Here is a 12836-nt window from a genome sequence, read left to right on the forward strand (position 1 = left end):
GAAGTAATAAATGACTTATGGCTGTAATTTCAATGGTTGCTGACAACTCGGTTATCATTAGTGGCCCAAAGAGAATGATTGCCAATAAAGTATTTGATCAGAGTGCATCTATCTACACAAGTGAACTATAAAATGGTTAATGCAGTAGTAGTCAGAAAATCATTTTGCTGCAGCAATCAGATGCAGTATTGCTGAACCCTGTGCTTCTATAATAAACAGGTTAAATAAATATTATTGATGATTGATACCTTTTCATTTTCATGTTAAGATTCTGGGCCCTATTAACACTTTCAAAAGCTTCAATACAATTAGGAGCACTCTTTGCATTAATTCCTACTTTCATTTCTAATATTGAGATGAAAGGAATATTTCTATTTAGATGCACTCTCTCCATATCTAATTTCTAATTAAATGCACAAATGAATCTCAATGAACATTCTGCTACTAATGAATAAGATGTCTCTCTATTCTAAGAAATCTGATATCGAGGAGAAAATGTGAATCGGACACCCAGCTTTGTAACCATTGTATGGTTTTATTGATGCATTTCCTTTTGTGAAATGATTGAGTATTCACGCAGGTAATGTGAAATCTGATGGAATGTGGCAACTGTTTTCATTTTCCTATGTTGGAAAATTAATTCACTCCATCTTAACAAATGTACTCAAGTTCTCTTGTCAACTTGGGCGGCACAGTGGCGCAGCGGTAGAGTTTCTGCTTTACAACGATCCTGACTATGGGTGCTGTCTGTATGGAGTTTGTATGTTCTCCCCATGACCTGCATGGGTTTTCCCCCTGGGATCTCTGCTTTCCTCCCACACTCCAAAGACCTACTGGTTTGTAAGTTTATAAATTGTCCCTAGTGTGTGTAGGTGGTGTTAATGTGTGGAGATCGCTGGTCAGCGTGGACTTGGTGAGCCAAAGGGCTGTTTCCATGCTCTATCTCTAAACTAAAAACACACACACACACATAAACACACACAAAAGCCCATATGAACACACACACACACACACACACACACACACACACACACACACACACACACACACACACACACACACACACACACACACACACACACACACACACACACACACACACAAACACACAAAAAGGCTGGCAGCAGCATCAAGGACCCACTCCATCCTGGCCACACACTCATCTCTCCACTGCCTTCAAGTAGTAGGTACAGGAGCCTGAAATTTGCAACATCCAGGTTCAGGAACAGCTTCTTCCCCACAGCCATCAGACGATTAAACTCAACTCAAACAAAAATCTGAACTTTAATAGCCTATTGCACTTTATATGCTTATGTGTGTACATATATATCAAATGGTATATGGACACACTGTTATGTTCTATTTATGTATGCCTTCAATATTCTGTTGTGCTGAAGCAAAGCAAAAATTTTATTGTCCTATCTGGGACACATGATAATAAACTCTCTTGAAAACACACACACACACACACGGCAAGGTCCAACTCATGTCCCTGGCACTATGTGACACCAGTGCCAATCCCAGTGCCACTCTGCTGCCCGGTTAATATTGCCTCATTGAAACGTGCCTGAGATGATCTCAGAGTACATCTTGCCCAATAACCAACCAGCTGGCAGCAGGATCAAAACGTCTGCTGATTACAATGTCATAATTGATGGGGAAGCCAGCACTGCCTGGTTGATAACACTTTCTGTGGGTACATTGTGAACTCTATGCAACACAGTGAGCTCCACTGTTTAGTTCTCCATTGTATAGTTCTCAGCAGCACCATTCTACACCTTTTCTCCCCTTCAACAGAGGATTTTCAACAATTGCTTCCTCCCATGCTATATGTGGTGTTAAAACATCAGGTCATCCTGAATGGTCAGACTAAGGATGTGTTTTTTATAAAAGCCAGAACAAAGTCTCTTTCGCTCATGCACATTCTGCAAGTCTGCACATTCTGTCTTGACTGGGTAGATTTATGTTGACTGCTCTGGATTTCTCCAGCATCCCAGAGCCAATCAGTGTTGTAACTCGACATTTCGTGCAGGTAAGTGGCAATAAAGGGGAGTAGATGGGTAAATGGGGGAGAACCAGTTGCAGGCAAAAGGGAAGTAAGATAAGGGAGTGCTCTGTCTGGAGCTGGCACGGATATGATGGGCCGGAGGAAGGAGATGGCAGCCCTGCCGGCACTACACCAATTGGTGTATGTGACAATAAATGAACCTTATGAACCTTATGAACTGGCCTTCTTCTGTGTTGTAATAAATAAAAGGCAAATACAATTCTGAGGGAATAAAGGGCCTGTTCAACTTGGACGACCTAATCCACGAGTTTAGAAGACACTAGACGAGTTGAGAAAAATGTCAAGGTCGTGTTGATTCGCCAAAGTAATAGACCTCCTACGACTATGTCTACGACCTCCTACGATCCCCCTCGACCTCAGTCTTCCACACCTAAGACCAACTACGACTAGCTACGAGTGGAAAATGATCACATGACAAAATGATGTCATGTCTGCATTTTTTTTCTCAGGCCAGTTACCGACCTACGATTGCCTACGACTGATAGGGACGACAGATGGCACAATGGGCTAAGTGTTCGGCTGGCAACCGGAAGGTAGCCGGTTCGAATCCCGCTTGGAGTGCATACTGTCGTTGTGTTCTTGGGCAAGACACTTCACCCACCTTTGCCTGTGTGTGAATGTGTGTGAGTGATTGGTGGTGGTCGGAGGGGCCGTAGGCGCAGATTGGCAGCCACGCTTCCATCAGTCTGCCCCAGGGCAGCTGTGGCTACAGAAGTAGCTTACCACCACCGAGTGTGACTGAGGAGTGAATGAATAATGCGATGTAAAGCGCCTTGAGTATTAGAAAGCCGCTATATAAATCCCATCAATTATTATTATTATTATTACGACTGCCCACGACTTTTTAGGACTATCTACGACTACCATCATGACCTACTACGACCTGCCTATGACCTACCTATGAGTAAAAAGTTTCAATTTTTTCCATGCCGACCTTTGTTTTACTCGTGGACTTTTTTTATCAGGCTGGAAAAAACGCCGCAACCTATTTGAGGCCACGAGTACGCGGAGACCACTCATGAGCATGAGGAAGAGTTACAAAGACCTCCTACGACCTCATGGCGACCATGCTGCGAGTATGAGTCAAGGGCAAACTCGGCAGAGGTCGCCAATTAGGTCGTGAAAGTGGGACAGGGGCTTAAGACTGAGAGCATGCATTGCGCATCCAAGAAACTTCTGGCCAATCATTGTGCCCAAGTAGGGTGGCCCAGTGGCGCAGCGTTTGAGTTGCTGCCTTACATCGCTAGAGATTTGAGTTCGATCCTGACTACGGGTGCTGTCTGCATGGAGTTTGTACATTCTCCCTGTGACCACATGGGTTTTCTCCTGGTGCTCCAGATTCCTCACACACCCCAAAGAAGTACTAGTTTGTAGGTTAATTGGCTTCTGTAAATTGGCCCTAATGTGTACGATAGTGCTCATGTACAGAGTGATCGTTGATCGGCACGGACTCGGTGGTTCGAAGGGCCTGTTTCCGAGTCTGAAGTCTAAAGAAAGCCACAGCTAGCAATCAAAGTCAGCATCCCATCCCTCCGGGTTCATAAGTGATCGGAGCAGAATTAGGCCATTCGGCCCATCGTGTACTCCGCCATTCAATCATGGCTGATCTATCTTTCCCTCCTAACCCCATTCTCCTGCCTTCTCTCCATAACCCCTGACACCCACATGACTTGGCAACAACTTCCTGGAAGAGGAATAAAGGGCCTGTCCCACTTGCCGATTTTTTCGGCGACTGCCGGCATCATTGACTGACGTATCAGGTCACCGAAAAAGTCGTGGCGAGATGCGGCGTGATGACGTATTGACACGCGCTGTTTCCTCAAGTGTTGCAAAAATTTTTATGTCGCCAGTGGATTTTGAAAGGTTCGAAATCTTTCAGCGACCCTGATACATCAGTCAATGACGCCGGCAGTCACAGAAAAAAATCGCCAAGTGGGACAGGCCCTTAAAACTTCTGACAACAGGGTCTATTTGTTGGTGTCAATACATCGGCATCAAAGGTAAGTAATTCACAGCAACGTTAAACATGCCTATCATTCTACCTTCTACCGCTGCACGACGGAGAGCATACTAATGTATGGCATCTCTGTGTGGTATCTCAGCTGCATGGAGGCGGAGAGTAGAGCTCTTCAACGTGTCGTCCACAGAGCGCAGAAGATTATTGGGACACAGCTACCAGCCTTGGAGGGCATCTACCACACACGGTGCCTCAGGAAGGCCGTCAGCATCCATAAAGACTCCTCACACCCTTATAATGGACTGTTCGAACTCCTACCTTCCAGCAGACGTTACAAGGCCTTCTAAGCCCGCACCTCCAGACTCAGGAACAGCTTAATCCCCAGAGCTATAGCTGCTCTGAACCGGCCCTGCTAAGTGCCCCCCACCCTCATGAACTGTCTCCCTCGGATGGTCACGTCGCACAGACACATTTGCACTTTAGACTGTTTTGACTGTTTTACTGTTTTACTGTTCTTTTTATAAACCATGTTCTCGGGGTATCTAAATCTAAATTTTATGAGTTGTTTAAGTTATGACATCGGATGGAAGCTGCATACCAAATCTCGTTGCACATATGTGCAATGACAATAAAATATATTATTATTATTATTATTATTATTATTATTATTATTATTATTATTATTATTATTATTATTATTATTATTATTATTATTATTAAACACAAGCACTGCATCAAATTACATTTTGAACCTCCTTGTAAAGAGAAGTACTGTCAACTTCTCCGGAACTGAACGGCATTATTGTGTGCTGTTGCCCAGGCTAATTAAAAAAAAAAAATGCTATTGAAGGGGAAAAAAATCAGCACTCGCTGCAATTATAAACAGACCTGATTAAATGTAAGAATGCAACATAATGTTCCTGAATTTATGAGACACATAAATGTCACCTCAAGAAAAATCACATTGTTACACTTGCTGCATCCGCATTTTATCTCAGTTTTACACTGAAAGAACAAAGAGAGCGGATTGTTTTCCTCGTCTGGAAACTAAGAACATCGAACATCTTCCAGACGTGAATTATGGATAATAATAGGGGAAAAATGCTGAGGCACCTCCGTATAAATTACTCAGAAATGGAACAATCACAGTTGCGTTTCAAACAAAATTCAAACAAAACATCTCCAGTGTGAGGGATAAGACGATTAAACCACCACCATTGTGAGGGGCCGAATGGTTGTAGTCACCGACCTTGTGATGGGCCGAGTAACTAGAAACACCAACCTTGTGATTCGAACAAACAGTCAGACCTTCAGAGCTGTTGATAACATTGTAGAATAACAAGATGAGGTAAGGAATGTAGCTGACAACACAGAAGCTATTCTTTAGGTCAAAGGCAATTAATTAGGTTAGGGCACAGATACTGCGCATGCTTAATAAGTTAAATGAATATTAACTTTACGCCCCTCATGACAAATAACCTAATTTAAATGTACATGCGATGTATGATGTGGGAGGAGAGGGAATGATTGATGACGCACGGAGGAGAGGGTTGGAAGATTGTGAACCTCGGTACCCTGATTGGAAGGGGTCAGAAGGGGAGGCGTCCGATCAATAAAGGCTGTATACTGAATTGTATAAAAATAGACGTTTTTCCTTTGCTCGGTGTGTCTCAACTTGGAGAGGCACCCGATTCTGCAGACTCGCAAATAAAGCATTTCTTGTTTCCACGATTTAGTCTCTGAGTAGTGATTGTGAGCACAAACAATATATCTCACATCCAGGTAATGCAATAACAATTAAAAAAATATATTTGCTAACGATTTCAGTACAGATAAGCAAGCTACAAAATTATTGATTTTTTTTAAGGCATTATATTGACATTAATACAAACATTATATTAGGCAGTTTGTGTTGTTCTGGCTTTGCGATTTGGTTTTAATAGGAGGAGAATGACCTTACCTGCTTCACCCCACACTGGTAGGTAGTCATCTTGCTGAATGTCCAACATAATCTCTAGTCCATTGCCGGTACCGCCTTGCACAGTGGTCAGCAGAGGCTTGTCATCACTCCCTGAGTTAAACATGTAGCACTTTCCATATCTGGTAAAAACCTATAGGAAATATAAAAAGTAAATATAAATCATAGAGGCCGACGCTTCTGGTAATTCTCCAATATTTTACATTTATATTGACCTCAATTTTATCAATTCGCTCTTCTCAAGAGGATCATAGTCCACTACTTTAGAACTGTGAGATCTGAGCCACTTCGGTGAGAGTTGAGATGATTATGTTCTGACCTGCTCCACCTTCACAACAGATAAAAGCTCTTCAAAGTGTATGCATTCGTGCCAAATGTGTTATTATCAAAATTAATTGCGTATTGAATCTTATGTCACTTACAACCCATTACAATATTCACAGGCATTTGACGAAAAGTAACGCATTTGGCTCATAACTGATATTCATTTTAACATTCAAGATGAAATGATATGGTACGCAATTAATTTTGACTGGAGTTGGGATTGTGAGGCAATGTCACCAGTTGCCAAACTGGGTCGCACAATTCCGGTTGCTGGCTTCATCAGTGCACTGGATATTTCCTGCATCAGTTGTTTGCCTAACGATACTGATCATCATGCAATGCCATTTCTCACCCAATACACATCAATTGGAGAGCACACAATGACTGCAATCAAATAGAATAGGTGTCAGGGGTTATGGGGAGAAGGCAGGAGAATGGGGTTGAGAGGGAAAGATAGATCAACCAAGATTGAACGGTGGTGTAGACTTGATGGGTCGAATGGCCTCATTCTGCTCCTAGAACGTATGAACTGAGAATGTGATGACAGGGCAGAAGGCACAGAAGTACCCTTCAGCAAAGACACCATACACAGTGTCTTCAGAGATACCGCATTGTACTTAGACTTCTCTGTTGAACAATGTCGTTACGATAGACACAAAAAACTGGAGTAACTCAGCGGAACAGGCAGCATCTCTGAAGAGAATGAATGGGTGACGTTTCGGGTCAACACCCTTCTTCAGACTGGTTAGGGATAAGGGAAACGAGAGATATAGATGGTGATGTAGAGAGATAAAGAACAAAGAATGAAAGATATGCAAAAATATAACGATGATAAAGGAAACAGGCCATTGTTAGCTGTTTGTAGGGTGAAAATTAGTAGCTAGTACAACTTGGGTGGGGGAGGGATAGAGAAAGAGGGAATGCCGGGGCTACCTGAAGTGAGAGAAATCAATATTCATACCACTGGGATTTAAACTGCTCAAGTGAAATATGAGCTGCTGTTCCTCACTGTATAGTGGGAGAGTAATATGAAAATCACCATGACAACTCTGCCCATGCCCTCAGGCCTGTATTACTTTCCCTGTGCACGTGAAGCTCACAGTAAATCTCAATCCCATTGCAGATATCTGCCACATTTTTTGTACAAACAAAAGGACACAAAGTGCTGGAGCAACTCAGCGGATCAAGCATTGTAACTGGAGAACATGGAGAGGTGCAGTTTTGGGCCGGGACCTTTCTTCAGACTGAAATTGACGTTTTGGCGACACAAAACCTCACCTCTCCATTTTCTCCAGAGATGCTGCCTGACCCGCTGAGTTTTCCAGCACTTTGTGGCCTTTTTTTGAAAAACAGCATCTGCAGTTCCTTGTTTCTATATTTTTTTGTTTTGTTTACTAACTAGTCTAGTTTGCATCAGAAGGATCAGCTGGGCTCTGATGGCAAAGAGGAACAATTTGGATTATTTTAATTAGAGTAGAATTAAAGTAGATTTGCCAGCATTGTTGATGCCTACGTGCTGCCAACCATTGGGTGTATTGTCGTGCCTATAAGGAGTCAAATGAATAACCTTGAGCAATTCATCAATGGGGAGGATATCAACTTAAATCCTCAGTTGGCCATTGAACATAAGAATCATGGCACAAAATTAAACACAATAATTCCAAGGATCAACCTTGCAATTTCAGCCCTTTTTGACATTTACTCATTCCTGCCCTCCATACCAAAACCAACTTTTCATTTTCTTCTTTCCTTTCTTCAATTCACCTTTTCCCTGATTTAGAGATACAGCGTGGAAGCAGGCCCTTCACCTCAGCGAGTCCACGATCACCCCCGGACGCGAGCACTATCCTGTACATTGGGACAATTTTCCAATTTACAGAAGCCAATTAACCTACAAGCCTGGAAGTCTTTGGAGTGTGGGAGGAAACCGGTAGCACTTGGAGAACAGGGTTCCCAAGCAATCACAGGGAGAATATACAAACTCAGCACAGACAGCACCCGTAGTCAGGTCTCTAGTGCTGTAAGGCAGAAACTCTTCCGTTGCACCACCGTGATTACACTGTTCTAGAACTACATCTGTTAAATCTTTAACTTCAATGTCAGATGAAAGCAAATTTGACCTGACCTGTTGGTTCTCTCTTGATGATGCTGATATGACTTGAATTTTCAATTTTTGATTTGCAGAGGATAAGACACAATCTATTCTTTAAAAATAATGGTAGAAACACAGTTTATAAATCTTTGTCAAATGATATTGCTTGTGAGGGCAGATTGCCACTAACACATTGGGCTCTTCAATATTGTCAAAACCAATCAATCCAAGGAATAAACAGTTGAATTTTCAGCTGGCAGCAAATAACTTGACAGTCTATTTTAGGCAATCCTTTGCAATCAAGGATAACATCATTCTGATGAAGAGTCTCGACCCGAAACGTTACCTATTCCTTCTCTCCTGAACTGCTGCCTAACACGCTAAGCTATACCAGCATTTTGTGTTTATCTATGACATAATTCCACTCGGGTTTTATGGTTTCTAAGGAGGCTAATAAGACAAAAGTGGGAACTGCAGACTCCTCTACAGATGGGGCGGAACAGGTGTGATGGTGGGGCAGGATGTCTATGTGTTCAAAGGATGTCTATGTGTTCCCAATGAATCACCTCAAAGTTCTCAATACCATACTGAATCCACCATTGAATCATGGCTGATCTATCTTTCCATCCAAACCCCATTCTCCTGCCTTCTCCCCATTACCTCAGACACCTGTCTAAATTTTTAGGCATCGATGAGAAGGTTAAGGGGGGACTAGAAGGTTAAGGGGGGACTTGATAGAGGTTTTTAAAATGATGAGAGGGATAGACAGAGTTGACGTGGAAAAGCTTTTCCCACTGAGAGTAGGGAAGATTCAAACAAGGGGACATGACTTGAGAATTAAGGGACTGAAGTTTAGGGGTAACATGAGGGGGAACTTCTTTACTCAGAGAGTGGTAGCTGTGTGGAATGAGCTTCCAGTGAAGGTGGTGGAGGCAGGTTCGTTTTTATCATTTAAAAATAAATTGGATAGTTATATGGATGGGAAAGGAATGGAGGGTTATGGTCTGAGCGCAGGTATATGGGACTAGGGGAGTTTATGTGTTCGGCACGGACTAGAAGGGTCGAGATGGCCTGTTTCCGTGCTGTAATTGTTATATGGTTATATGGTTTATATGATGAGGATGTTGTATTCCATTATCCAGCAAATTCAATCAGATCATGGCTGATCTGTACCTTACTGTTCAGAAGAAGATTTCTACTGTAATTTTTGATTCCCAGAAACTGTGGAGAAACTGTTTTTCAGAGGTTCCCGTGAGCAGGATAATTGAGAAGACCAAATGCCAAATCTTGACAGTCCATAGCTATTTGTGAGTCAGACTGATCACATACTGTACATCAAACTGAATGGCAACATCAGAGCCAGATTTGAAAAGCAGAGTGTATTACGATCTGAGCTTACGTGCTCCGTGACAGTAAAAACTATTGTTATGCAACTCAGTGCCCAAGTAAATATTGATGATGTTATACATAATTATAATGGATTCAATTATAAAAGAGCGGCACGGTGGCGCAGTGGTAGAGTTGCTGCCTTACAGCGCCTGAAGGCCGGGTTCGATCCTGACTACAGGTGCTGTCTGTATGGAGTTTATACGTTCTCCCCGTGACCTGCGTGGGTTTTCTCAGGGAACTCCATTTTTTCCCCACACACCAAAGACATACAGGTTTGTAGAATAATTGTCTTCGGTAAAATAAAATTGTAAACTGTCTCTTAGTGTAATGGATAGTGTTAGTGTACGGGGATTGCTGGTGGGCGTGGACTCGGTGGGCCAAAGTCCGAATTAACGTATTCTGTGTGGATTGCAATTTCAACATCTCAGATATAATTAATAGATAGAGGCAGGAATAGGCTAAAGACTCTCTCAAGCTTGATGGGCCATTCAATGTGACCATGATTTATCTTCTGAACCAACTTCAAGTTGTCTCTTACACCCATTGCTTGTTGCAATAATCCATCCCCAATTGAGTAAACTCAACGGCTGACTATCCACAGTCTTCCAAGATAAAGAATTTCAAAGGTTCACTATCACGTGAGAAGATAGACCAGAAATGGGACCAGAACAAGTTCATGCCAAGCGCCCGGTGGCACGGCACGTGGGCGCAGTGGTAGAGTTGCTGCCTTAAAGCACTTGCAGCACCAGAGACCCGGGTTCGATCCCGACTACAGGTGCTTGTCTGTATGAGTTTGTACGTTCTCCCCGCGACCTGCGTGGGTTTTCTCCGAGATCTTCGGTTTCCTTCCACACTCCAAAGACGTACAGATATGTAGGTAAATTGGCTTGGTCTAAAAATAAATTGTCCCTCGTGTAGGATTGTGTCAATGTTGGGGGATCACTGGCCGGTGTGGACTCAGTGGGCCGAAGGGACTGTTTCTGTGCTGTATCTCTAAACTAAACTAAAAACATTCCCCTCACTTCAGCCTTATACAGTCAAGCACTTGTCATGAACTTGTCCTGTTCCCAGTTCTGGTCTCTCTAGCTAGATCTAGAAAAAAGCCACTCTGCACTTAAGCTGCCAAAGAATTCGATGGAGTTCAATTAGATTATGCTGCATTCTTTTAAAATGCAGAAGATATGGGCACCGATCTAAATGTATCAGGAATGAGCATTAATCCCAATGTCTTTGGGTTAATGGGTTGACAAGTTTAGTGACAAAGTCCACACAGAACCACAGAACTGGTAGACTGAGCTCAATAACTCATCACAGTTCAACTAGGGTACTGACATAGACATCAGTGGCCTCACAGAGAGATGACAAAGAGCAGTCAGAGTTCCTGCAATGGATCACTGTCCTCTGCTAATCCTTGTAAAGTATTCATTCATCACCATTACTTAAAGACAGTTGTCGAGGCCCTGCAGTTAAACGTCTTGCAAACTGTTTATGCTCGCACAATAAATAACAATGTCAGGATGCTATTTATTGATTTCAGCTCAGCTTTCAACACCATAATGTTCAGTAAGCTCATTCCTAAACCTACAGGCCTTGGCCCGGGGACCTCCATCTGCAACTGGCCTCTGAACTTCCAGACCGACAGACCTCAGTCGGTTAGAATGGGTCATAACAGTTCCACCCCCTGACCATCAGCACTGCTGCCCCTCAGGGCTGTATACTCAGTCCCCTGCTCAACTCCCATAAACACATGGCGATGTGGCCAGGCACAACGCCAATTCAATCTTTAAGTTTGTCAATGACATCCTTGTGCTCACAGGGAGAAAGCTGTCACATTCCCAAATTTTGTTTAGTTTAGTTAGGAGATGCAGCGTCCACCGAGTCCATGCTGACCAGCGATCCTTGTACTCTAGCAATATCCAACACACTAGGGACAATTTACAATTTTTACTAAAGCCAATTAACCTACAAACCTGTACGTCTTTGGAATGTGGGAGGAAACAGGAGGACACAGAGCAAACACATGAGGTCACAGGGAGAACGCACAAATTCTATACAGACAGCACCTGGAGTTTGGATCGAAACCGGGTCTCTGGCGCAGTAAGGCAGCAACTCTACCCCTGCGCCACCATGCCGCCCATGTATATATAAAACAATTTGTTTTGAGATCTAACATGCAGGCACAAAACCCACTTTACCCATCAGTTGTTTAGTAACAGGCATGTGAAAATTAATGTAACAATAGAATCAAAATGAGTGTTAGTCTGCATTATTGATCAATACTAACAAATATAACTGGTTTGTATAAATGATTTTGCTTTCTATTTTCCAGATTCTCAGTTTCATTTTATTGTTGAGGGAGGTTACTTAGTGGAACGTATCTGTATCATCAAGGAGTCCTAAGTTCACAAGTGATAGGAGCACAATGAGGCCATTTGGCACATCAAGTCTACTCCACCATTCCATCATGGCTGATTTTTCTTCCCCTCTCAACCCTATTGTCTTGCCTTCTCCCCATAACCCCTGAACCTGTACTAATCAAGACTCTTGTCAATCTCCACCTTAAAAATATCATTTGACTAGGCCTCCACAGCCTTCTGTGGCAATTAATTAATAGATTCACCACCTAAAATGTCCTCCTCATCTCCTTTCTAGAGGTATGCCCTTTTATTCTGTGGCTATGGTCTCTGGTCCTAGACTCTCCCACTGTTATGGACTCATATATTGCAGAAGGATGACCTTTAGCCTACTATGTCCAAGTCACCCATTGGGTTTATCTTTTACTCCCTTCGGGTCCATAGCCTTCTATGCCTTGGTGAATCCAGTGACATATACAGTGCCTTTCAGTAAAAATCATTCTCCCTCTTTGTATAGTTTATGATCGCAAACCCTCACCATTTATTTCTGCTCTGGTTTTCTGACTAGAAGATTTGATCTTTGAGAAGATCCTCAGAAAATGTGCAAAGGACAGTGGTAGCAATCCTTTCCATTTCCCATGAATGTATAGTTAATTTCTAGTGGATGTTCGAGG

The 12836-nt window shown here is 42.7% G+C and overlaps 1 protein-coding gene across 1 annotated transcript in view; it reads right to left on the reverse strand.

Annotated features, from left to right (window-relative positions):
• Nucleotides 1-12836, reverse strand: part of LOC116982065 (acid-sensing ion channel 2-like) — a 441144-nt gene that overhangs the window by 151042 nt on the left and 277266 nt on the right. Inside the window, exon 2 of the mRNA XM_033035350.1 lies at nucleotides 5986-6136. Within this exon, the coding sequence (XP_032891241.1) occupies nucleotides 5986-6136 (151 nt within the window). The remainder of the gene's footprint in view (nucleotides 1-5985; nucleotides 6137-12836) is intronic.

The sequence above is a fragment of the Amblyraja radiata genome, chromosome 16 (genome assembly GCF_010909765.2).
Source record: "Amblyraja radiata isolate CabotCenter1 chromosome 16, sAmbRad1.1.pri, whole genome shotgun sequence".
NCBI classification, from domain to species: domain Eukaryota; kingdom Metazoa; phylum Chordata; class Chondrichthyes; order Rajiformes; family Rajidae; genus Amblyraja; species Amblyraja radiata.